We start from the raw sequence: 26,316 nt of genomic DNA, 5'->3' as shown, positions 1-26,316 counted from the left end.
GGGGGAATATAAAGGTAATCGGTAATTACTATTATTATTAAATAGGTAATTACTAATAAAATTAGTCATTACTTAAAGGGGACCTATTATGCTAATTTTTCGGCCCTTTGTATTAAGTTGTGGCCTCCTATAGAGGAAGGCCGGGTTACACTGACATCAGTTGAAGTCAGTGTTTGAAATTCTGTAAAACAAGAGCATGCAGAGTCATCCAAAACTTTTTTCAAGGCTCACTTCCAAATGCCCAAACCTCATTATCTGATGCATCTCGGTGCTTTAAGTATTAAGCTTAATTAAGTAGATAAATGGTCACTTTTGTAAAATGAAAATAACATGTTGAATATGTTGCCCTATGTATGTTTTCTTAGGTGTAACCAAAGCGGTTGGTCACATTAATGACTGCATTGCACCTGCCCTCATCCAATCAGTGAGTAGAACTCCACGTGCGTGTTCATATTCACACGGACGTTGTTGGCATGATGTGGGTGAGTGACATGTTGTATGTCTCAGGGCGTCAGCGTGCTGGAGCAAGACAAGCTGGACAACATGATGATTGAAATGGACGGTACCGAAAACAAATGTAAGTCTCCTTTTTTTTTTTTTTTCCTTTTGAATCAATGGCTGCTGAATCCACATGTTGTTTGACTGCTTGTAGCTAAATTTGGCGCCAACGCTATTCTTGGGGTGTCGCTGGCCATATGCAAAGCCGGAGCAGCGGAGAAGGGCGTGCCTCTCTACCGTCATATTGCAGATTTGGCGGGGAACGGGGACCTGGTGCTTCCAGTTCCTGTAAGTCTACCTTGTGGTTATTCTTGTAGAACTGGGGTCTCAAAATCAATTTACTTGGGGGGCCACTGGAGATAGGGTCTGGACGAGACTGGGCCGCAAAAAACGCATTTATTAAAAACAGAAAAATTAATAAACTTTACTTTGGTTTAAATTTTCTACTAGAAAAGCTCTGATAAAACATTCCACTGTTCTCAAATATCTTACTTTTTATTTTTCTACACAAAATAAGATGAAAAATAAATAAACCAATCAAGAATAAAGAAAATCAATCGAATCAGTAATAAATAAATAACTATAATAACAACAATAAAACGGCAAATAATAAAAACTTAAGAAACCACATATAGTTGGTGGGTAGACAAATTATTTTTTTCATATTAAAATGAACAAAGCATTATTAGAGCCCTGTAGACATGACAAAACACGACTATAGTCACATTTATACTTTTTTTTATTTACAACATATTGCGCAACTGCAGGGTCTTGAGACACATGCTAACTCGCAAACTAGAGCGCTAGCGACCTAAACGGTAGCCTTCAAGTTATTTCCTTTAAATTTAAATAGCCAAAAACTTACCACTTCCACACGGATAGGGAGGATAACTATTAACAGTTATTTAACCTTTAACATGAACATTAATCAAATATAATAATTTTTTCTGGGTACATGATACCATACAGCATCCATATCAAACTTGCGCGGGCCGCACTAACATTAAACTTTCATATCAAGGCGGGAGCCTCAAACTAGTGTCCTGCGGGCCACATTTGGCCCGCGGGTCGCGTGTTTGAGACCCCTGTTGTAGAACCTCCAGAACTGCAGCCAACAATAATTATGATGATATATATATGTCTTTTTCCATATTACAAGTTCCTTAAAACAGCTTGTGCATCTAATTAAATATTCATTCATTCATTTATTTTCTACCGCTTATCCTCACGAGGGTCGCGGGGGTTGCTGGAGCCTATCCCAGCTGTATTCAGGCGAGAGGCCGGGTACACCCTGGACTGGTCGCCAGCCAATCACAGGGCACATATAGACAAACAACCATTCACACTCACATTCATACCTATGGACAATTTGGAGTCGCTAATTAACCTAGCATGTTTTTGGAATGTGGGAGGAAACCGGAGTACCCGGAGAAAACCCACGCATGCACGGGGAGAACATGCAAACTCCACACAGAGATGGCAGAGGGTGGAATTGAACCCTGGTCTCCTAGCTGTGAGGTCTGCATGCTAACCACTCGACCGCCGTGCAGTCCACAATTAAATATTACATTACTCATTTAGTTTTAGCTTAGTTTAATAAAGTAAATAACATAAGTAAATGCAATTAACTGAATTGAATCAAAATACAAAAAATTGTCCTACCCTTCATTTAGGCTTTTAATGTGATCAATGGGGGCTCCCACGCTGGAAACAGACTGGCCATGCAGGAGTTCATGGTGCTTCCTGTGGGGGCGGAGTCATTCCGGGAGGCCCTACGCATTGGGGCGGAGCTCTATCAGACCCTGAGAGGTGTCATCAAGGAGAAGTACGGTCAAGATGCTACCAATGTAGGAGACGAGGGGGGATTTGCCCCAAACATTCAAGAGAACAGTGAAGGTAAGAATGCCCAAAAAAATAAAATAAAACTTACAGAATCTTGTGACATCACTTCCTGGTTGTGTGACCATACAGCTCTAGAGCTGATCAAGACGGCCATAGAGAAGGCGGGCTACACAGATAAAGTGGTCATCGGGATGGATGTGGCCGCCTCCGAGTTCTTCATCGAGGGAAAGTATGACTTGGATTTCAAGTCTCCGCCTCTTGCCGCACGCAACATCAGTGGCGAGGAGCTGGCAAACATCTACCAAGGCTTCATCAACAACTACCCAGGTGTGTGTGTGTGTCTGTGGAGCTTCCACTGTCACCTCTAAAGGAAGTGTGTTGCCTCTCCAGCCCTGACAACTACAACCTCTTAAAGCGCTTTTAATTACGGTGCTCATCTGGCAAGTGAGGATGTGTATCCTTGCCCAGATGATAGTGTGCTGTATCTGTGTGGAACATGATTCCACAGCAGAGTAATCAAGAGTTCTTCTATGCTTCATTGCAGTTGTTTCTATTGAAGACCCCTTTGACCAGGATGACTGGCCTGCCTGGACTCAGTTTACATCCTCAGTGGGCATCCAGGTAAAAAGGATATACATTCATTCAATCATTTTCTCATCCTCACGAGGGTCGCAGCGGGTGCTGGAGCCTATCCCAGCTGTCTTTGGGCGAGAGGCGGGGTACACCCTGGACTGGTCGCACATATAGACAAACAACCATTCCCACTCACATTCATACCTATGGACAATTTGGAGTCGCCAATTAACCTAGCATGTTTTTGGAATGGTCTAGTGGTTAGCGCGCAGACCTCACAGCTAGGAGATTAGGGTTCAATTCCACCCTCGGCCATCTCTGTGTGGAGTTTGCATGTTCTCTCCGGTTTTCTCCGGTCACTCCGGTTTCCTCCCACATTCCAAAAACATGCTAGGTTAATTAGCGACTCCAAATTGTCCATAGGTATGAATGTGAGTGTGAATGGTTGTTTGTCTATATGTGCCCTGTGATTGGCTGGCGACCAGTCCAGAGTGTACCCTAACTCTCGCCTGAAGACAGCTGGGATAGGTTCCAGCACCCTCCGCGACCCTCGTGAGGAAAAGCGGTAGAAAATGAATGAATAAATGTTTTTGGAATGTGGGAGGAAACCGGAGTACCCGGAGAAAACCCACGCATGCACAAGGAGAACACGCAAACTCCACACAGAAATGGTGGAGGGTGGAATTGAACTTGAGTGCGCGCTAACCACTCCATGCAGCCCTACCTAAAGAGCCGTGGCGGCTTATCTTGGATTTTTGTTTGTTTTTTTATATCACAGCTTAAAAAAAATATGCTACTAAAATTCATTCATTCATTCATTTCCTACCACTTATCCTCACTAGGGTCGCGGGGTTTGCTGGAGCCTATCCCAGCTGTAGACAAACAACCATTCACACTCACATTCATACCTATGGACAATTTGGAGTCACCAATTAACCTAGCATGTTTTTGGAATCTGGGAGGAAACCGGAGTACACGGAGAAAACCCACGCATGCACGGGAAGAACATGCAAACATAGATGGCCGAGGGTGGACTTGAACTCGGGTCTCCTAGCTGTGAGGCCGAAATATATATATATCTTATATGATAAATATGAGTATTTCAGCAATTTTTGCATCATGCAGGTGGTTGGGGATGATCTGACGGTCACCAACCCGCGTAGGATACAACGAGCCGTGGAGGAAAAGGCCTGCAACTGTCTTCTCCTTAAAGTCAACCAGATTGGCTCCATCACGGAGGCCATTAAGGCGTGAGTACATTTTGTGTTTGTATTGATTTTAGATTTTTAGATTATTTATCATTCTTCTTTTTCTGCCCATCAGCTGTAAGCTGGCTCAGGAGAACGGCTGGGGAGTGATGGTGAGCCACCGCTCAGGTGAGACAGAGGACACCTTTATAGCCGATCTGGTGGTGGGACTCTGCACTGGACAGGTACACAAAGACACTCATGACATGATATTTGGTGTTACCTTTTTTTTCCGTCACTGGTTGTAGATTGTAAGTTTGGTGAAGAGCGCGGAACGCGGAACCCGTATTTGGCGTGCACTCGCTTGGGAAAAGGGAGGAGAGAGGAAACGCTGACAAGTTCACATAGCTTTTTTTGTCACAATATTATAACTGAATAACATATACCAGGGGTGGGCAAACTTTTTGACTTGTGGGCTGCATTGATTTAACAACTTTGACGGGGGGGGCAGACTATAATATTTTACACGTAACGGTCAATTTTTACACGTATATTTCACACATGTTTACATGTAAAAGTGTCATGCAATCTGCTATATGTGCACTTTGAAATTATTTATTTGATATAAAGTGTGTTAGAAATTAAATGTATAATAATAATAATAATAATAATGATTATTATTGTTATTTAATAATTATTTTTATTTAGTACTATTAATAATTAATATCATTAATATTAATAATTATTTTTAATTTAATATTATTATTAATTAATATTATTAATGGTAATAATTAATAATATTTTATTGATTGTATTATTAATATAATAATTATTATTTTTAATATTATTGGAAAATATATATTTTTTATATTTATTATTATTATTATTATTATGTGCTTGTGTCCCTTTTTTAGGAGCATTTTGTAAACAACAGACCACATCAACTAACGAAATTGATAAACCAGCTACTTCAACCATCAAAAGGTTGGCTCAAGCCATGATGCGAGGTTGTATGTTGAGTTTAAATGAAATACTTTGGAAAGAACAGGCGGGCCGTATTCAAGCACTTGGCGGGCCGGATGTGGCCCCCGTGCCGTAGTTTGCCCACCCCTGATATATACCAATAATAAACATATTATTGTAATAAAATTAAGACATTTTCTAGTAATATTATGACTTTATTCTCATTAAAATTAGGACCATTTTGTGTTTATCATATAGCTAGGATTGCTAACACAACAGAGGTGATGTGTCTTGCCTCGGATACGACTTCTTCTTCTCCATCATTTTATGTTATGTATAAAGGACAGCAACCTAAAAAATGCCTACCAGCAATAATAATAATAATAATAATAATAATAAATAATGTTTGGATTCTTTCCTCAGATTAAAACTGGAGCTCCTTGTCGTTCTGAGCGTTTGGCTAAATACAATCAGCTCATGAGGTGTGTATCGCTATATAGATATATGTATGTATATATTGTATATATCCGTACTTCTTTAACTTCATCCTTTCCGACTTTCTTTGTCAATTCTTGTTAGGATTGAGGAGGAGTTGGGTGACCAGGCTCGCTTTGCTGGACACAACTTTCGCAATCCCAGTGCACTTTGAACATGAGTGGTGACGATAAAAACAAACATAATAATAATAATAATAATACTAGCAATCATTGTGTGCAAAGCACAACAAATGTTGTGTCGCTCCGAGCTTTGTTATTATGTGGTTGACTGTTGCTGTATTATTGTTGTGTTGTCACCCTGCACTGATCGCCTGGCTCTACTTTTTGTCGACTGTGGATGGATGACCTTTGATCTTTATTGTGCTCTACCACGTTCCCTGACTTTCCGATACTGTGAACACCAAGCGGCTTTACACAGCTTTAAATAATATTTGTGTGTAATTGTGGAAAATAAAGAGATGGCTATATGAAGAGCTTGCAACCAAAAGGCGCTAAATCCATTTTGACTGATTTCGAGAAAATCAATGATTTTTAATTATGCACATATCAATCTATTTGGTCATCAAGTCTATATTGCAAATGAAAGAGCTATCAATATAGGTCATAAAAATGCATGCTATAAAAATCCTGCACACACCATGTATTTTATATTTTTTTTTTATAAAAATGTTTTCGGATTTAGCGCCTTTTGGCTGAAATGATGGATTTAGCGCCTTTTGGCTGAAATAAATTTGAAGTCACCTTTAACTTCTTCAATGGCATTGTTGTAAAAGAATGTAAGGTGATTTAATGTGCTATGCTAATAAAATAATTACAACACAGAAGCCATTCTCAACATACAATACACCCCCCCACCCACACACACACACACATGCACTCGTTCACCTTCACACATTACAGAAACAAAATGTTATAACCTACCACTAGTACACTGTTACTGATAAATTTTTAAATTTCATTAATTTCAACAATAGAAAATGAAACATCCAAGAATATCTCTTATTTTCATGTTCACATCAACATACAGCCACACGCACATCATGTGGGACTGAATCAAACACAAAATTTCAACTCACCTTCACCGCTATTTGATCTCCTTTTAGCCTTGTTTTTCTTCCATTCTCCTTCATTCTTCTGTCTTTTCCTTGGGTTATTTGTTATATCAGCTAGCTCATTCATGGTAAAACTGCACTAGGATTGTATAAATTGCAGTATTTTTGCGACTTCGTATTCGATCAAAATGTACACAAACAAAACAGAATGCGCACTGATACTGGCTTTCTGTATGTGCAGTGCCAATTGTATTCTTCTCTCTGATTGGTCAGATTATCAATAGATGGGAAACTTGGGCCAATCAGAATAAAGAATAAAGAAAGGGATTTAGCTCCTTTTGGTTGAAATCTGAAATGGAAATAGCGCCTTTTGATTGAAAGCATACATTGCATATCACTTTTTTTCATATTTTTTAAAATGATTTCAAGACCAAAATATGTGATTTAACTCATGAAAAACATGCAACTTAGTGAAAATTGGATTTAGCGCCTTTTGGTTGCAAGCTCTTCATATGTTGACTCTACGTATAAATGCGTCTGTCTCAACATTGATTTATTTAAGGGTGTAATTGCGCTCTCTAGTGGGCAAGATGATACATTACACTATCAGCAACCCTGGGACAACAAAGTGGTCAAAATGGCATAAAACTAAAATTGTACTATTACAAATTAAATTACAACAACAACCCATATCTTCGTATAAACATATAATCATACAAAATGTATTATTATATAGTTACAAGAATTCCTGTAAAATTATGGTATTTCTTGTAATGTTCCCGTCTACACCTTACATTAGTAAAATGTTTACATTTTTCCCCTCATAATATTAGGGCTTAATTCTCACAAAATTCTCTTAAAATCATTCCTTTTCTTGCCAGAATATTGCTACTTTATTTTCCTCAAATTGTGAACCCTCCTGCCCCACATAATATTTTGAATTATTCTCCTAAAATTATTATTTTTTCTCATAAATCACAATTGTTTTCATGTAATATTTAGACTTCATTATTTTTAATGTGTTGCTGGTTTGTCCAATATAACAGAATATAGTGACTTTCATTGATTCCTTTAATCTTGCCATATTGCTTTTTTTTTCATTCAAAACATATGCTCATTTTTCCCCCTTCATCGTGCAAATGTGTCCCGGGTAAATAATAAAAAAAAATTCTCACTTGTAATATTACATTACATCATAATATTTTAACAATTTGACAATATTTACTGTCCAATTATGTATATTTTTTGTAATATTCTTTAGTTATTCTTGTAAAATGATTTCTTTTTATCATTGATTAGTATATCAAAAGTACGATTTTGTTCATGTAAAACTGTATCATCTTTGTATCATAAATCTATCATTTTATTAAAATAGAATTATGCAATTTTCTTGTAATTACATTACATTTAGTCTGATAATATTACATATTTTTCTATTACAAATACAGCTTTGAATATGTGAACTAAATGATTGTCAATGTAATGTTATTCACTGAATTATGGGATGTTATTTTATTTCTGCTTAATGCTCATTCATCACTCATTGATCAAACCTAACACGGTATAGCTGTATGGGATCTCAAAGGACTGCAGTACCACCAAGTGACCAGCAGAGTGCGACAGTGTGCTATATGCTCAGGCTGTGTGCTGCCTGGCGAGGCTTTGCTCCGTGACGACGACTGATGGTTTAAAAGAAAGAAAAGGCTTGTGGAGCCACGCAGGCGCAGTGGGGAAAGTCTCCGGCTAGGTTGCTATAGTTACCACACAATAGGAGACGGGACAGGGGGCTGTGTGAAGGGTAGAGAGAGAGCGAGAGAGAGAGAGAGAGAGGGAGGAGGAGGAGGAAGAGGAGGTCTGCAGAGCCGCTTGGCTGGACACAAGCTCAGACAGACAGCTGCAGGACAGACGTGGACGTGGACTCAATCACGGGGGAACATTCTTTGAAAACAACTTATTGTATTCAAATGAAATCACTCTTATTGTTATTATTAACGCTGGGTTTGTATATTAGCTACGTATTTATTGTGCATGACAAATATAATTCAGTGTACTGTAAAGGTGACTCCAGAGGGACCCCCCTCCCACCACCACCACCAACACCCCTCCCTCTTCAGAGTTTTGGCCTCCTCCTCCTCCTCCTGACGTCTCCCCCCTTTCCTTTCCTTTCCTTTCCTTATGCAAATCACGCCCTCCTCTCCTCCTCCTTTCTCTCATCCCTCTCTCCACTGCTAAAATTGTGCTCTCTCACAGAGAAAAAGCCAGTCAGGGAGAGACATATTCGTATATAAAAAATAAAAGTCGTCTTGGAGGAAGAGTGGGGTACAAGGTAGGAGGAGGGGAGGTGGAGGCAAAAGCAAAAAAAAAAGGGGGTGGGGTAAGAAGCCAGGGCACATACGCATCAATTTGTACAGTTCAGATTTTTCCACGCTGCTGCTGCTGCTACGATTTCAGTCGCCTTGTTGGCTTTTTTTTTTCCAAACGTGAGACGGCGTGTTTTGGGAGAAAGCGGGGAAAATGGCAGTAAAAAGGACACTAGAACCAGAAGTCATCGTTGGATATTAAAAGGTAAGCAGGATTAAAAAGGGGGGGGGTGACAAAATAATGTATGCTGTGTGTTTTGGAATCTACCCCCCCACCCCTTACCCTTCCCCACACACACACACACACCCCTCCATTGTACCTTATTGTCATCCCGGTGCTGCGTTCAGGCTCCATAATGACTTACTAGGCATAGCCACATTCCTGTAAAAAAAAAGAAGAAAAAAAAGAAAAGCCGGTGTGAGATAATTTCGCCATTCTCAGTCCGTCCATGCATCTTTACATTGGCACTGCAGTACTCAATTCCTGCATGTAAGTGCAGGCAGCTGCCACCTGTATGTGCCATGCATCATTCATCCTTATTATTATTATTATTATTTATAGTTATTATTATAAGTGTGTGCTATTTTTCCTATTATGCATGTCACTGCAGCATACACACTAATAATTAATGCATAGCCATGTGTAGCAGTGCAGCTGAGAGAGAAAAAAATCACCTTTGTGCACACTATTTATATCCTTATTCATCATTCATTATACAGCAAATGGATTTTTTTTTATATATTTCAAATAAACATGTGATCCTGCCATAACCAGGTCATAGGACATAGGGTTAACCACAAGTGGCCACAGGGGTGTGTATATATGTGTGTGTGTGTGCCTCCATATTCCCTACCCTGCCTGTTCTACTGCATGCACGCCTAATATATAAGTTTTTGGTGTAAGAACACAGGCCAAACCACCACTGTGTGTGTGTGTGTGTGTGTGTGTGTGTGTGTGTGTGAATGTGTGTATGTGTGTTTTGAGCCAGCAGTGGTGTTGATCCAGGGACAGAAAGAGAGGCATGCTGGGAATTTTAAACGATGAAAACGAGGCCTTCTGCAGTTGTAAATTACACGTTTTCACAATGGCGCAAATTCTTCATCTCCACACGTGGTCAAATCCTATTTTGCACATTGGTTATTCCTGCATCTTTGAGTGTGTGTGTTTGTGTGTGTTTGTGTGTGAGAGAGAAATAGAAGAGAGACTTTATGCCATCTTAAAAAAAAAACATCTGCAGGCCAAATAATGCCTTCTTTGTTTATGATTCTTTACAGGTTCTCAGCGGAGTGAGTAAACAACAACAGAAACGGCAGAAGCGACCCATTCGAGGTCTTACAATGCCTGGTGTTTTGTAAAATGGACATTATAAAGAAGAAATCATGAAAACGCGGACACACAAAGAATCGGTATGGGTGAGGCACACGGCCATAGAGTTTTTGCATGATTCTCAAATGTTTTTCACCAAGTACCTAGCTCGTCATAATCCATGACTTCTAATCCCAGAAAATTTGATATGAACTGAATTTTGAAACTCAATTCCAATCTTTGGTTCATACATTTGTATTTCTACTATTATCCATTCAGCCATCCATTTTTTTCCTGCTTATCCTGTTCAGTTTCATGGGTGAGCTGGAGCCTACCCTGGCTGACTTTGGGCCGAGAGGCATGATACACCCTGTACTGGTCTCTAGCCAACCATTGACACTTATTCATATCATTGCTGAGGGAGGGGGAATGAACACACACAGAATGTAACTGAAGTCAGGCTAATCAACCACCAACTACCATTGACTAATTTACATATTTCATACATATACTACTATTTCTGATACCATTTTATTTTGACTTAAAATGGGGTTTCTGTATACCACTAGATGGAGCCGACGTACCACCAGGGGAACTCTTGCCACAGTTTGAGAATCAATGCCATAGCCTCTTGGCGCAGAGATCTCTCAAAAGGTTAATGTATCAGAACTGTAAAATAAAATCTGGCATTTATCCACTTGTGCCTTTCATACAGACCACATCTAAGTGGGATTGGTGATCGTCGTGAGCACCTTGTGCTCACAACAGGCACAGATAAGTGAGTGTCAGGTGCTAATCTTTATACACAGTGTTGACAGATAATCAAGGTTGTGTTGATTAGAAACTACAATATTGCCAGGTTCACATTGTTCTAGAACAGGAAGTGTGAGACTGGCATCTTCCAGGGGGATGTGTAGCATTCATTCATTCATTTTCTACCGCTTATCCTCACGAGGGTCGCAGGGGTTGCTGGAGCCTATCCCAGCTGTCTTCGGGCGAGAGGCGGGGTACACCCTGGACTGGTCGCAAGCCAATCACAGGGCACATATAGACAAACAACCATTCACACTCACATTCATACCTATGGACAATTTGGAGTCGCCAATTAACCTAGCATGTTTTTGGAAGGGGTGAGGGGGAAACCGGAGTCCCCGGAAAAAACCCGAAGTCGGGTCTCCTAGCTGTGAGGCCTGCACGCTAACCACTTATCCACCATGCAGCCGGATGTGTAGCATTCATTCATTCATTTGCTACCGCTTTTCCTCATGAGGGTCACATGGGGTGCTAGAGCCTATCCCAGCTGTCTTTGGGCGAGAGCCGGGGTACACCCTGGACTGGTCGCAAGCCAATCACAGGGCACATATAGACAAACAACCATTCACACTCACATTCATACCTATGAACAATTTGGAGTCGCCAATTAACCTAGCATGTTTTTGGAAGGGGTGAGGGGGAAACCGGAGTCCCCGGAAAAAACCCGAAGTCGGGTCTCCTAGCTGTGAGGCCTGCACGCTAACCACTTATCCACCATGCAGCCGGATGTGTAGCATTCATTCATTCATTTGCTACCGCTTTTCCTCATGAGGGTCACATGGGGTGCTAGAGCCTATCCCAGCTGTCTTTGGGCGAGAGCCGGGGTACACCCTGGACTGGTCGCAAGCCAATCACAGGGCACATATAGACAAACAACCATTCACACTCACATTCATACCTATGAACAATTTGGAGTCGCCAATTAACCTAGCATGTTTTTGGAATGCGGGGGGGGGGGGGTGCTGGAGCCTATCCCAGCTGTCTTCGGGCGAGAGGCGGGGTACACCCTGGACTGGTCGCCAGCCAATCACAGGGCACATATAGACAAACAACCATTCACACTCACATTCATACCTATGGACAATTTGGAGTCGCCAATTAACCTAGCATGTTTTTGGAATGGGGGAGGAAACCGGAGTACCCGGATGTGTAGCAACTTGATGAAAATAAAGAAAAACCAGTAAAGGCTTACTGTACTACCACACTTTCAAAATAACCGATCCAAGAGGTCTAATATCTCGACTACATGCTACCACTTCCTGTTTTGTTTTCCCATTTTGTTTTAACATTATTGCATTTTGGACCATGCAGATGCCCATGCGCAGTGGGCGGCGGCGGGGGGCGAGCGAGGAGAGGAGGGGTAGACGCCCGCACTCCAGCCCCACTCGACCCGAACGTAACGATAGACAAACGGTTGGAGCTTGTACACTCTCTATGTAACGTGTGTGCATGCCTGTGATTGTGATTAGGGTAACAATGACTTGCACCCATGTAATCATTGTTATAGTGTCTTTGTAGTACAGTATCGATATCTGTAACAATGCATGTGAACTGCATGAAAGACTATGCATTCAAAATAACATGTGTCTGTAGAATTAAAAGTATTGTGTCACTTTAGCCAAGAGGTGGCGGTGAGGAACTGGCTGGAAATCGTTTCAGTCGCAGATCACAAGGGCATGATTCATCTGAGAGCGAGGGGGAGGAACTTGTGTCTCCTGCAAAAAGGCAGAAAGTTCAGGTTTGTGTTACATTTCATCAGCCAGTTATATAAAGCAGTGGAATAATTCATCCAAACGGCTTGTGTGTCTGACCTATAAGGAGTTATTTCTGCCGTGCTCTGGCAATAGATCGCTTTCACAACATTGATTTTTACTTCATCCACAAATGATCTTTTCTCGTCCAGGATCCAGCCGCCAACCAGAACCCTCCAACATCAACACACTCCACTGACAGCTTGGCTCCCTCCGCAGTCCCGCCTCCAACCTCTGTGTCCAACCAATCCCGTGAGAGTGACAATGAAGACGGCCAATCCCAAGGCAGCAGGAGTTCGGTTGTGGGCAGCCTGGCAAATAGCAGCAGCAGCCTTAGCAGTGGGCGGGACATCGACCAGGACAATCGTTCCTCATCCCCAAGTCTCTCCGCTTCTCCTCTGGGTAGCCTAGACTCTGATTCCGAGGGCCCTGACTCACCAAAGCAAGGAGAAAGGGAACGGGAGAAAAGCAAAGATGGAGGCGCAGGAGGCCTGGCGTCAGAGGACAGAAGGACACTACGAGAGCGGAGAGGGGAGGATCCCTGTGGAGATGGACAAAAGATGGATACGGATGCGCGAATTGAGGACTGTGCGCTTAAGCCTATCCATCCTTGCCCCTCCTCGGGTCTCAATCCCTTGCTCCGTGGAGCTGGGGATTCTTCAAATGACAGCTCTGCTGGGAGGAAGTCTTATTTCTCTCTGGACTCCAAACTCATGTGTAAAGTTGAGTATGGTGGACCTACTGGCGCCGATGCCTTGCCAAGTGGCAATAGAATTAATTCCAAAGCCAACACACAATGTGTGACAAAGACATCTGCCGTGGGTGGAGATTTTTCCCATAACAGCCCTGGCATTACGCAATCCTTGCCCCCACCTCTTCCTCCTCCACCTGCTCTTAAACCACTGGAGCTGGGGGGGCAAAATCTTCCCGCTGAGGTCAAAATAGAAAGAGACAAAATGGATAAAGCAGATAAGCACCTGGACAAGGCCCAGCCCACTCCCGCGTCCCTGATGCAGACCGCCTCCCAGCCGCAATCCCAACCCCAGACCCAAACCACCACCCACCCTCACCATTACAGCTCCCCCACCTGGCAGGGTGGCACAGCAACCGGTTGCCAGGGGAGCTGGGGCTACAACCGTTACCCTGGCAACCATCACCCACACCAGCACCAGCCCCCAGTGCAGCAGCAGCAACTTCCCTCTGTTTACAACCCTCCTTCCTCTCGACACGCCACCTCTCACCCTTCTTACCTCCCCCATCCACACCCTCACCCACACAGGGAGTACATTCCCAGGTATGCTGGAGGGGGAGGGGATAGAGACAGGGGGGCTGTGGGAGACAGGGAGAGGGGACCGAGGGTTGAGCTCAACAGGGAGTTCTCTGCTCCCATTGGTAACAACAGCAACACGAATAGTGGGGCTAATAGTAGTGGTGGGATGGTTGGTATCCAAGGCAGGGAGTTTGCAGGTTTGTCTGTGGGTCAAAACAGGGAGTTCCAAGGCTCTGGAAGAGATGGACCTTCTAATATAGGTTCTGAAAGAAGAGACTACGTTCCAGCTTTCAGAGACAGAGATCAAGAAAGGGAACGGGATATAGGAAGAGAGTTTCCCGTGCCAAATCAAAACCAGAGTAGAGAATTTGGCCCTAACGGAGCTGGAGGGGGGCATACCAGAGACAAAGACAGAGGCAGATGGGGTGAGGTTGGAGGCCAAGCAAGAGAAGGAAACTGTAACCCAAACAACAACTCCATCTCACAAGGAAACCACCCCGGTTCAGCTAGCGGACTACCTGTTAACCCCATGCTGAGCCGAGATCCACCAGCATCACCGCAAAACAACAGCGCCCACCCACCTCATTCTTCTATGCCCCCACACTCACATCCAACAAACTCCTCCAATCGGGACTTTCCACCTCCCATAGACCAGGCACAAACCCCTTCTTCTGGACCTGACAGCTTTCACAGAGAGTATCCTCCCACTAGTGGGAAAGATTTCAATGCTGGCGCTCCTCCGTCCACTGGGACCAATCGAGATTATCTCAGCCCAACTGGCGTTACCTCTAATCTAGGAAGAGAGTTTTCAGGGTCTGGTGGAATCCAAAATCCTCACCCTTCTCACCCACACTACCAGCCAGGACCTAGAGAGAGAGAGAGGGACTCAAACCTGCGAGAGTCTGCTCTGTACCAAAACCGCGGGGTTCCAAATCAACCTCCTGCCCTGTCTCCATCCTCTGCTACCAGTCATGGACATCCTCCAAATGCTCCATATCCTCCTACTCAGCAACCCCCACCAGGTATGGCACCTAATATACGTGCCCCACACTACCAGTCAACTGCTCAGACTCCTCCGACACATCTATCTCCACTACCAAGCCCCTCCACCAATCAGATGGGAGGTTTCTCGTCATTCCCCCCCGGATCCACCTCTGCACCTAACATGCCTCTTCCCGGGCCAGGCATGCCATCACCAGGATGCCGTCCCTCCCCTTTACATAGCACCTTGAACAGCCACCCGAGCTTCACAGGAACATACCACTCTAATGGGAGCGGCGGCAATAATCTGGCTAACAGCAATAGCAACAGTGGTACACCCACTAGCAGCAATACAAACTCCCAATCACCTCAGAACGTCTGTAAGGGCCCTCCACCTCTTACTAACAACAGCATTGCTACCCCGACACTTCCTGGTGGAGACGGCCTTTCAGATTCAGGCCTGCCACAACCGCCTGTAATTAAGGAGGAACCACCAGAGGAGAGGGACGAGAGTGAGAGTCCACCACCTGTGTTGAGAAGCCCGTCTCCTGAACCTAAGCCCGTAGATATTCCCATCCACGCTAGCCAATCAGCAAGGTAATTGTTGTTATTTGTCTCTCACTTGAGTTCCCCAAATGATTGTAATACTGATTCCTGATGGCTGAAATAACCGGTGTGCTGTTTCACTTTGTCTCTAGGTTTCACAAAGTCCTTGACCGGGGCAGCGGCAACTCCTGTGCCCGCAGCGATGTCCTCTTTGTTCCGTTGGATGGTTCCAAATTATGGAAGAAGAGGAATGAGGTGATAGAAAGAGCTCGGAGGGAGGTCGAGCAACGGGCCAGGGATCTAAGAGAAAAAGAAAGAGAGCGGGAAAGGGAGCGTGAGAGGGAACTGGATCGCCATCTACAGGTGAGCTTGTGGAGCAAAACTGTGTCGATAAAGTTTTTAAATATAGTGCTGAATAGTGAAGAAGAGGTGGTTCTCAAATGGTGGGTCAGGACCCAAAAGGGGGTTGCAAGGCCGTTTTCAGTGGGCCATTACATAACCCAATGGACACTACATTTAAGCGATCGCACAATGGAATTAATTTATAAATAATAAATGTATTATTGGGGCGGCACAGCGGGTGAGTGGTTAGCACGCAGACCTCACAGCTAGGAGACCAGGGTTCAATTCCACCCTCGGCCATCTCTGTGTGGAGTTTGCATGTTCTCCCCGTGCATGCGTGGGTTTTCTCCGGGTATTCCGGTTTCCTCCCACATTCCAAAAACATGCTAGGTTAATTGGCGACTCCAAATTGTCCATAGGTATGAATGTGAGTGTGAATGGTTGTTTGTCTATATGTGCCCTGTGATTGGCTGGTGACCAGTCCAGGGTGTACCCCGCTCGATAGGCTCCAGCAACCCCCGCTACCCTCGTGAGGAAAAGCGGTAGAAAATGAATGAATGAATGAATGAAATGTATTATTTATAAATTATTAATTTATATTATTTTAAATAATAATAATAAAATTATTTATTTCTTCTTTCGTTTTTTGCAGCAGCAGAAAGATGCCAGTGTAGCTGCAGGGGCTCGTCATGGTTCTTCCCTCTTCTTCCCGTCTTCATCCTCTATGATCCTGGATCCTTCATCATCTTCCTCCTGTCCGGGCAACCCGGCCGCTCACCCTCCACCTCACCCTCAACATCATCCCTCTCACCCGCATGCTCACCTCCCTCCAGCACACCACCTCCATCCCAGCCTCTCTCACGCGATCCCCCACTCTCTTCTCCTGCCATCCATGGCTGGGGCATCAGCAGTAGTTGGGGGCCCTCAGGGTGCTTTGGGAATAGGTATCGGTGGTCCATATCTTGGTCCCGATACCCCAGCTCTAAGAACCCTGAGTGAGTATGCTCGTCCCCATGCTATGTCCCCACTGGGGGCGGCGAATCGGGCTCAAGCACACCACCCTCAAGTTCATCACGGTCATCCTCATGTCCACCCCTCCTTTTTTCTACCCCAATTCCAGAATCATCATGCATTAGCTCATCCGCATCATCTACCTGCTGATGCTGCAACAGCTGCAGCAATCTTGGGGTTTCTGTACGGTGGCAGCCTTGAAGGGGGCCACGGTGTTGGGGGTCACCCTGGGGTCGGGGGAGGCCCGGTACCTGGAGGAATTGGGGGTTCAGGGTTAGGAGGAGTTGGCTTTCCTCATGCAGTTGCTGCTCACCGTGAGCGCATGAAGCCGGGATTTGAGTTTAAGAGCGATGAACGGGTCTACCCACCAAGCTCCATTCCTGATCCCGCAGCCCTAGCCCTGGCTCACTCTCATTCCCATGCCAGTGCTCACGCACATGCCCACTCCTTGCTCCTTGGGGGAGGTGGAGGGGGACCGAATGAGGTGTCACTGTATTGCACTCCTCCTCCCCCGCCACCTGCTGGCCCCCCACATCTCCAGAACCCAACTCTGCCTCCAGTAGCTCGACCTTCAAACCCTCCCGCCCCGCAGTCCTTGTCCAATCCACCTCCTTCGTCACTCCTACCGCCGTCACATGCTTCATCTGCCCCACCTCCCACAGGCCCGGCTGCACCTCCATCTGCTCCTCCTCCTCCTCCTGCTCCACCAACCTCCAACGCCACCTCAGTTCATCACCCAGTCCCCCATTCATCTTTTCCCAGTTCCCTGCCCTCTCATCTACCACCAACCACTTCCTCTGAGACTTACCCGACTCCCACTCGATCACCCGCCTCTTTTGAGCGAGACAGAAGTGGAGACAGAGAACGGGAGCGGGAACGAGACAGAACGGCACCGCCAGCCTTCGGAGACAGGGAACGAGAGAGGGAAAGGGAAAGAGAAAGGGGAGGAAGTGCAGGAGGAGGAGGAGGCAGCAACGCAAACGGAGGAGGAACAAGCGGAGGTGGAAGTGGAGGAGAAAACATGGGTCGCGTCCAGATGTTAAACGTCACACCCCACCATCACCAGCACTCCCACATCCACTCGCACCTTCATTTGCACCAACAAGACACAGGTATCCACTGCTACTAACTATGCCGCTTACGTTGATGTACTTCTTCATTTCCTTTGAAGTATTTCTGCTTCTTTGGCTCTTATTAAATATCTCCTATATTTCCTATTACATCATTGGCATCCAGCGGCGGGCGGGGTTCACCCCCTGATGGACCCGCTGGCGTCGGGGTCTCCTTTGGCACGCCTCCCTTACCCCGCAGCAACATTAGGCACACCCATCCTGGCTCACCCCCTCACTGACAGCGAGGTGCTTCGCCAACAGCTGTTCGGTGAGGAGAAGACTCCTCGTCCATGTACTCGCTCACTTTTTTTCTATCAAAAACAGTCCTAAAAATTCAGACATCGCTCTTAGCAATGATACTGATGATTTCATTTCCACATTCGGGGGGGACACTTCTCCCAGGTGCTCCTTTCCGTGACCTGCCCCAACCGTCCTCCCTCACTGGTCCCATGTCGGCAGCCCACCAGCTCCAGGCCATGCAGCAGGCCCAGAGCGCGGAGCTGCAGATCCAGAGACTGGCCCTGGAACAACAGTGGATACATCACCATCACCACCATTCCCTCACCCAGGACGAGTACTATAGGTACGTTTATGTACCACAATGTACCAATTTCTATTAGTCCTGACATATCCAAAAACCACCTGGTGCAACCCAAAGTCACACAATAATCAGTAGAGAACAAAATGATGCCATTTCTCCACAAAGTATGTTCCAAATGCTACACAAGTTGCCTCCTGTTGAATCTAGGGGTCAAGGCCCCATCTGATCCCAATGCAAGCAGACTGTATTGGCAAAAAGTTAAAGTATACCCCTTCATTTGCACCAAAAATGCCAAAAGTAGCTACGTAGAAAAAAAGTTTGTTAGCTAGTTTGACAGAATTGCAGAAATAAGTTTATTTATACTGAGGCATTTCCCTTTCATGTTACTGTGCTATTTAATGACAATTTAATGAAGCTAATGAAGCTTTCCACAACATTGTGGAATGGACTGGAAAATTAAGTAATTGTAATAAAAACAAATCATTATTTAGACTCTGTATGGTGCCCTTAAGTGCCCAAGAAAGCACCTCTAAAAAATAATGTATTATTATTATTATTATTATTATTATTATTATTATTATTATTATGTTCGTGTTCAGACCAGGGTTCAATTCCACCCTCGGCCATCTCTGGGATCCAATAATGTTAAAACCTTTATTTAGAAAGCCATAAACAGGTTTTTGTATGCTCCAACTACAAAAAATATGGGTTTTCTCCGGGTACTCCGGTTTCCTCCCACATTCCAAAAACATGCTAGGTTAATTGGCGACTCCAAATTGTCCATAGGTATGAATGTGAGTGTGAATGGTTGTTTGTCTATATGTGCCCTGTGATTGGCTGGCCACCAGTCCAGTGTGTACCCTGCCTCTCACCCAAAGACAGCTGGGATAAGCTGAGGAAGCATGAGGAAAAGCGGTAGAAAATGAATGAATGAATGAATGTTCGTGTTCTCATGCTGGGAGAAAACTTCCCATCTTTGCACAGTTGATTGTACCGTGTAAAACTAACGACTGATTCTGATTCTCCTTTCACTTTTTGTAGTCACCTGAAGAAAGAAAGTGACAAGACCCTGTGAGGGAGCGGCACAAGAAAGGAAAAACAATGATGAAAATGCGTGCAAAGTTGAATTCAAGAAGAAAACGAAAGCACTATTAATACAAACTATGAAAAGACAAAGACGGGATGGGGAATTTACACACCGTCCCTGTGAACTGCACCAAGTCGAAGTTCCAGACTCTTTTTTTTTTTTTTGTCCTGCATTGTGTTCTTGAACTTCAGTCCTGTTTTTTGTATTGTGCTCTGTACAGTATATGAATTAGAAGGGAGGGGTTTGGGCAATAGTGTGAAGTACAGTATGTGTAAAATACTCAACGCCAGACAGAATGAGTCTTTTTAATGTCATTGCATGTAGCTAGAGGAGCTTACCAGTGGAACTTTTTGGTTCTTCATTTTAGTAATTATGCCCTCATTTGTACTTGAGGAATCTATATGCATGAGACCAGCCTTTTAGTGATCTGTTTACAGCAGTATTATTGTTATTATTATTATTATTAATGTGGTCCGTTTGTCTATAATAATTAATTATATATATATATATATATATAAGTACATATTATTTGTATTATTTTTTTACATTTTCATGGTATGACTCACTTTTCATTTGAAACTGACCTTGTGAAACAAGATGAAAGCAAAAAAACCAACATGGAAATAAATTATGGGGTTTTTTTGCTATGTTTTTACCTGCAGTTATTTACCTTGACTTTTTTTTAGTCCACGTCTTTGTGTTATACAAGTCATTCTTAAACAAAGCATATCAAATTCCTCACGCGCCTCCCCCTCCCCCCTTCTCGGACTCCTTCTCCTAGCCACCACCCCCCCCCCCCCCCCCCCTCCTTCGTCTTTTGGCGAGTGTGGCTAATAGGAGACACATGGGATGAGTGCGAGACATGGGAGTTGAGTTGCTCCATTGAACAGCAGCAGCCCTGTAGACTTGGCATTCCATAGTGAACTGTAAAAATGAAAAGAGAGGGGGAAAAAAAATGGAGGAGGAGCTGCGAGAGTACGATTTACGGACAGCGCTGCTGAAGGCTCCAAGGCGTGATGTGTTTCTTGCCATGTCTGGCACAGAGGAACCTCCTTCAAACGGACACGGATCACTGAATGGGGGGCCTTTAGACACTGCAGAACAAACTACAGTCTTCCTCTTTTTTCTTATTATAGTATGCTCTGCCCCATTGTCCTCTAAGGTCAAAAGTCCTACAAAACATAATTAAGTTATTTATGTTTCCCGTTTTTCTAAATTAGTTGCCTAACTGCTGTTGAAACATAGCGTTAATTACACTCTGTATGATGTCCTTGAGTGGCCAGAATGGCACCAATACAAACAATGTACAGCAATTATTATTGTTATTATTACTACCCCATGTTTTCATGCTAAGAAGAAACGCCAGAAAATGAGTTAATACGAGCTAGCTAACAATGCATGTAATTGGGGCACACCTATTTCGACTATGAAGCCCTCTAAAAAACAACCCTCACAGCATTTTATTATTATTTTATAGCAAAAGCAGGTACATTGATGCTAACATCTAATACTTGCATTTGCCATATTTTGATGATTTAAAACATTACCGAAACTTCTTTCCTAGGCGCATTGATTTCACATCGTGCATATAGCTTACGCTATTACCGTCAATAACAGCAGCATAGATACAGCTACATGCCCACTCTCCTTGGCATGGCTGTGTCTTCCAGCACAAGACATGTGCTCCAGTCGTCAGGTAAAAAAATGCTGACAGCAAACAAGCCTCTTGTTGAGTCTTCATAGCGAAATTGAGCACTCTTCCGTCTGTGAGTGATGATGACACGAGCTAGCGAGGCGTCGTGTTAGTCCGACAGATAAATATCGTTTTTCAGGTCAGCTGCTACAATAACAATATCTTTGTAGCTTGGTTAATATAGAAGTGGCGCTGGCGTATTTTTTGTGAGGGCCTTAGCGTCAAAATACGTATATTTCTCATGACGTCCATTATTCGCTAGCTCATATTAACTCATTTTCTCTCACTAGAATGCACAGAAAAGGGAAAGCGAATGATGGGTTAAATTCCCCCAAAAAATGCAATTCCTATTTCACAAGTTTTTTCCTTTCACCCTTTTTAGTCACCTGAAGAAAGGAAGTAAAGGAAATAAAGAACACAGTCCAATGATTATGATATACCCTGTCCCGTTTGTCCTCTAACGTTAACAGGCCTACAAAATACAATGACGTCTTGTATGACGACTCACTGCCTGAAGACTGTGAAGATACGGTATGATGATAGGACATACAGTATATGATAAGGTATGCAGGTAGTGTGTCACAAAAGTCACCTTGAATAAGTGTGTCAACGTAATGTACACGAGAATTCTGGCAGGATGAATGTGATTGTCCCCCACTGATGACATCACATCTGCGTGTGATATTCTTAGCACTTCATCAGTGAGGAAGGCTAAGGGCATTGTGAAAGGAGAGGATGAAACATGAATACATGTGGATGCACATGGAGAGTGAAAACTGAATTGAAAACTGAAAAAAAAATACAAATACTACTTTGACTGAGCCCATTTGTTTTGCAGGTGTACTTGATGTTGTGGTTAATTGGTGCAATATGCTAATAAACAAATAATGTAATTTATTGTGGCCATAAATTTTAATCACCAAGCAATGACTCAGCACAAAATAAGGCCAATTTGTGAACGTCTGCATTTTCTGATTCATTCGTCATATATAAAACGTGCTATAAATGCAGCAGGACAGTCTCTAAACGGTCCCACAGACTATGTTGACATGCTTGGTGTGACACAAAGAACACATTGCTGCATCCTCGAGCTGATGCAACAGCTCCACAGTCATGCCTCTCCTCCCAGTGGAGCCGTCAAACTCAATAACGGTCGCCCCGTGGCCAATAACAACTTGACTGCACATAGCCGGGCCACACAGTGGAGACACGTTGTTGCCCATATGAACTAAAAAGGAGTCTTCAGGCTCTGGCTGTTACCGTCATTGTCACATGCTACAGCGAGGGACAGTAGAATTATAGTCAATGAAGAAAAGTGAATCTCGTTCATCTTCAGCAGAATCACCATCACTTGGAACTCACTGAGCAGCTGAGTGTGTTGTCTTTTTCAAGCGCCATCTCAAGTGCATCTCTCAGTACTTCAGCCCCACTGAAGATGATCCATAGAGGATCTCCTTGAATGATTGGTGAACATCTTCAAGTCGTTATCTACAACAGTTGAAAGAGGACCACAGTGAGGGCTCTCTGCCATGAGGAGATCAAATACAATCCTTTCTAATTACATAAAATAATAGCATTAGTTTTTTTATGTGAACCATTTACATAGGCCGAAATGTGTTTTATTTTGTCTCAAATTCTGTTGATTTTTTTCCTTTTTAAACTTCTTTTCTCACCATAGATTTTGTTATCATATCATATCCGTGCTTGTGGTTAAAAAAACCATTCTTGTACATGCAATTAAATAGCTTTACTTTTCTGACGCCCTTATTTTATGATCTCTATGAGACCGGATGTGCGCTGCTATTATTTTGAAGGCCGGAAGTGTGATGTGTGTTGAAAATGTGTTTTCAAAATGGCTACGCGGGAGAGCTATCTAATTGCTTTTTGCGACTGTGGCTGTCAACACTATTTCACACACAACTTGGACGAAGTCAGCAGCCATACAAAAACGCTCGGTTACATTAAGAAGCACGAAAGCAACAACACATACAGAGTGGCACACACACAACAGCATTAGCATGCTCCGCTAAACGAAGCTAACACAGTTAGCTTAAACTTGCTAATACTTGTGCGCGAGCTCACGCTTGGTGGCAAGTTAAACTTTCAAAGTTTTTAGTCTTTTGTTTCCATTTGCTACCTCGGCACTCATATTATTTATGTATAGTGTCTTTAACCTGTTTCAGGCTCTACTAAAGTAAACAATTGGATGATTTGTTAAGCTGTGCACTAAAGGAATGAGATGAAGTAAAATAAAGCAAAGCAAATTTTTATAGGTATTTCTTTATAGGTGACACTAAAGGCTAATAAAATAAAGTAAAATAATGGAAGGGTGGGAAATAGAGAGATGAGGGGAGATAAGAAATGAGATATTAGGCCATTAGGAAATAGGAAACTACAATATTCAGTATCATTTGCTAGTGCAGGCAGGGTGTTCCTAATCAACAACATTTAGCGTTTTTGCTGCTAATACTAAAATGTTTTAGTTGTACAATACTACAGCTGCCTCATTTCTGGTCAAAAATCAATACATAAAGGGGTTACCTTACCTCATTTCTATTTTTAAACCTTTGATTGTAAGAAGTCTGTTATCCAGGAAGTGACGCTCATATTGAGTTTCTCTTTTTTTCAACAAATACCGTAGCTTGTCAATGGCGTGCCGCTGCTGCCACCTAGCGGATCAAAGGGAAACTGACATGCTGTCAACGCAAGGGGCCAAAGCGGAATTAAAAGCCAAGTAAAAACATTTTCATAATGAGTACACAGTTACATCATTTATTGGCGTTAGCCTTGACAAAATGCACATATTCTCAACATTCAAAACAAACACTACAGTTTGCACCCGTTGATGGTTATTTATAGAACATTAATTTGAAGCCTAAACTAGTACTGGAGAACAATACACCGCTTTCTTAAATAAATGCCACTTTTTCCATTTTATCATTATATTCTATCCTAAGATTATTACTATTATATTTAGGGCAGCACAGTGGAATTGTGGTTAGAACAGGGGTCAACAAGAGTGGTGGGCAAACTGTGGCCCATGGGCCACATCAGGTCCGCCAAGTGTGTTCGTGTGGCCCACCAGATAGCCAGATGCATAGCTTATACAAAAAAGCCCAAACAACACATAATAAAAGTTTTAAACATGTTATGTTTAGCGCTTATTTGTTGACTTATGGGATGCGTTCACTCGCTATGGATGTGTTGTTTTTCATTGCACCGAGAGAGAGTATGGATTACTGTTTGATGCCACTGAGGGAAGCTGCGGCTCACCGGGAACATAAACAAGGACAAGCGGGGCAGAAAATGGCTGAATGGATTATTATCATTATGTTAAGGCCGCACTGTGGTGTGGCGGCTAGCATTTCAGCCTCACAGCCTGGGTCCAAATTTCCGTTGGAACATTCATTCATTTTCTACCGCTTTTAGGGTACAACCATTCACACTCACATTCATACCTATGGACAATTTGGAGTCGCCAATTAACCTAGCATGTTTTTGGAATGTGGGAGGAAACCGGAGTACTCGAAAAAAACCCACGTATGTACGGGGAGACATGCAAACTCCACACAGAAATGGCAGAGGGTGCAATTGAACCCTGGTCTCCTAGCTGTGAGGCTAACCACTCGCCCACTGTTCCACCCCCGTTGGAATATTCGCTTTGTTCTCCCTGTCCGGTTTCTTCCCAAAGTCCAAATACATGCATGTTAATTTAAATTGTACATTCCATAGGTGCAAATACCCTAAATGGCGCCCAGTCCAGGTGGTACCCTACCTTTCACCCCAAAAGTCAGCTCACTGATAACACTAAATGAAGCCATGGATGGATTATTCTGTTTACGACTGGTCCATTTTGAACCCCCACTTGAACCTGGCCGAATGCGTATAAATGTAAACTAACTACATATGTTTATATTTGGATTAAATTGAGGTCATTCAGGGACGTTAAGTCTCTTGTGCGCAATCCTCACATGCCTGCCGAGAGACTCCATCCATTTAAAGGCTTTACTGCAGTAAATGCACACGTAGTGTTTGCCCTCGGTGTGTATGGTCTGGTGCCTGTTGAGGGCACTGGTGGTGACAAAGCTCTTCCTGCATATGTCACACCTGTAGGGCCTCTCGCCCGTGTGCGTCCTGATGTGAGCCGCCAGGTGAGAGCAGTTGGCGAAGCGCTTCTCGCAAACACTGCAGCTGTACGGCTTCTCCTTGGCTTCCTCCCCGATATTGTTGTGGTACAAATAAAAGGGCAATGAAGGGAAGTCCTGGAGACTGTTCTTCACATTGGAGGCAGAGGACATGAAGTCTTTTATGTCCGACTCCAGATCCTCCAGTTGTTCCTCTGAGCTATGGCCCAGCCAGAACTCCTTGTGGTTCCTGTGGGGCTCCGTCTTCACTCGAGCAGGCTCCCTGGGTTGCTCCAAGTTGCTGCTGCTGGCTTCTTCTGCACTGTGTGGGGCCTCCATGTCTGCTGCTGCATCATTCTGTTGCTGTTGTGGAGGAGGAGGAGGAGGAGGAGAAAGAGGAGGAGGAGGAGGCAGGGGGTAACGTGTGTGCTCCTGCAGCTGGACACCGATCAATGGATCTAAATAGAAGAATAAAATATATACAATGTAATATATTATTATTATATACATATTAAATTCACACCAACCTGGCTTCAGGAGCCTCAGCTGCATTCTAAGGCGACCGATTTCCAGGTCCTTCATACGGCAAATCTCCTCTTTGTACTCGTCTATTGTCTTCTCGACGGCCCCGAATATCTCATCCGCCACCGCCAACAGTCTCTCGTTGAGAAAAGCCTTTAAAGACATCATTGTGGTCGAACCCGGAGTGGAAATTTTAAAATGAGCGAATTTGCGCCTCAAAGCCGTATTTTACGAGACCCTGAACG

General features: G+C 43.7%; 3 protein-coding genes across 14 annotated transcripts in view; 2 read left to right on the top strand and 1 right to left on the bottom strand.

The window, feature by feature from the left end:
• LOC131105529 (gamma-enolase-like) overlaps window positions 1-6,384 on the top strand; it is an 8,682-nt gene extending 2,298 nt beyond the window's left edge. For all 3 annotated transcript variants that reach the window (XM_058053712.1, XM_058053711.1, XM_058053710.1), the window contains 10 exons: window positions 366-424; window positions 508-577; window positions 653-786; window positions 2,172-2,394; window positions 2,470-2,667; window positions 2,885-2,961; window positions 4,039-4,163; window positions 4,237-4,345; window positions 5,487-5,545; window positions 5,643-6,384. In XM_058053712.1, coding sequence (XP_057909695.1) covers window positions 366-424; window positions 508-577; window positions 653-786; window positions 2,172-2,394; window positions 2,470-2,667; window positions 2,885-2,961; window positions 4,039-4,163; window positions 4,237-4,345; window positions 5,487-5,545; window positions 5,643-5,712 — 1,124 coding nt within the window. In that variant the 3' untranslated portion in view covers window positions 5,713-6,384. The remainder of the gene's footprint in view (window positions 1-365; window positions 425-507; window positions 578-652; window positions 787-2,171; window positions 2,395-2,469; window positions 2,668-2,884; window positions 2,962-4,038; window positions 4,164-4,236; window positions 4,346-5,486; window positions 5,546-5,642) is intronic.
• Window positions 3,660-26,316, bottom strand: LOC131105533 (zinc finger protein 431-like). 4 transcript variants are annotated; one of them, XM_058053719.1, is made up of 5 exons: window positions 26,077-26,316; window positions 23,972-26,007; window positions 22,788-22,913; window positions 9,293-9,354; window positions 3,660-4,463 (listed from the first exon to the last, which is right to left on the bottom strand). In XM_058053719.1, the coding sequence occupies exons 1-2, from the start codon at window positions 26,237-26,239 to the stop codon at window positions 25,358-25,360; spliced, it is 813 nt and encodes a 270-aa protein (XP_057909702.1). In that variant the 5' UTR covers window positions 26,240-26,316; the 3' UTR covers window positions 3,660-4,463; window positions 9,293-9,354; window positions 22,788-22,913; window positions 23,972-25,357. The 4 variants fall into 4 exon arrangements, with proteins under 4 accessions (XP_057909702.1, XP_057909704.1, XP_057909703.1 ...); XM_058053721.1 differs by lacking the exons at window positions 3,660-4,463; window positions 9,293-9,354 and adding an exon at window positions 20,555-20,656; XM_058053720.1 differs by lacking the exons at window positions 3,660-4,463; window positions 9,293-9,354 and adding an exon at window positions 22,258-22,700.
• Window positions 8,947-20,377, top strand: atn1 (atrophin 1). 7 transcript variants are annotated; one of them, XM_058053704.1, is made up of 10 exons: window positions 8,947-9,177; window positions 10,248-10,379; window positions 12,403-12,504; window positions 12,710-12,829; window positions 12,995-15,690; window positions 15,792-16,002; window positions 16,637-18,104; window positions 18,229-18,372; window positions 18,507-18,687; window positions 19,687-20,377. In XM_058053704.1, exons 2-10 carry the CDS (start codon window positions 10,353-10,355, stop codon window positions 19,718-19,720), a joined length of 4,983 nt encoding a protein of 1,660 aa, XP_057909687.1. In that variant the 5' UTR covers window positions 8,947-9,177; window positions 10,248-10,352; the 3' UTR covers window positions 19,721-20,377. The 7 variants fall into 7 exon arrangements, 6 of the variants coding, with proteins under 6 accessions (XP_057909687.1, XP_057909685.1, XP_057909689.1 ...); XM_058053702.1 differs by having other exon boundaries at window positions 18,229-18,396; XM_058053703.1 differs by having other exon boundaries at window positions 8,948-9,177; window positions 16,634-18,104.

Source organism: Doryrhamphus excisus, chromosome 17 (assembly GCF_030265055.1).
Source record: "Doryrhamphus excisus isolate RoL2022-K1 chromosome 17, RoL_Dexc_1.0, whole genome shotgun sequence".
Lineage (NCBI taxonomy): Eukaryota > Metazoa > Chordata > Actinopteri > Syngnathiformes > Syngnathidae > Doryrhamphus > Doryrhamphus excisus.
This window is presented reverse-complemented; position numbering and strand designations above follow the sequence as displayed.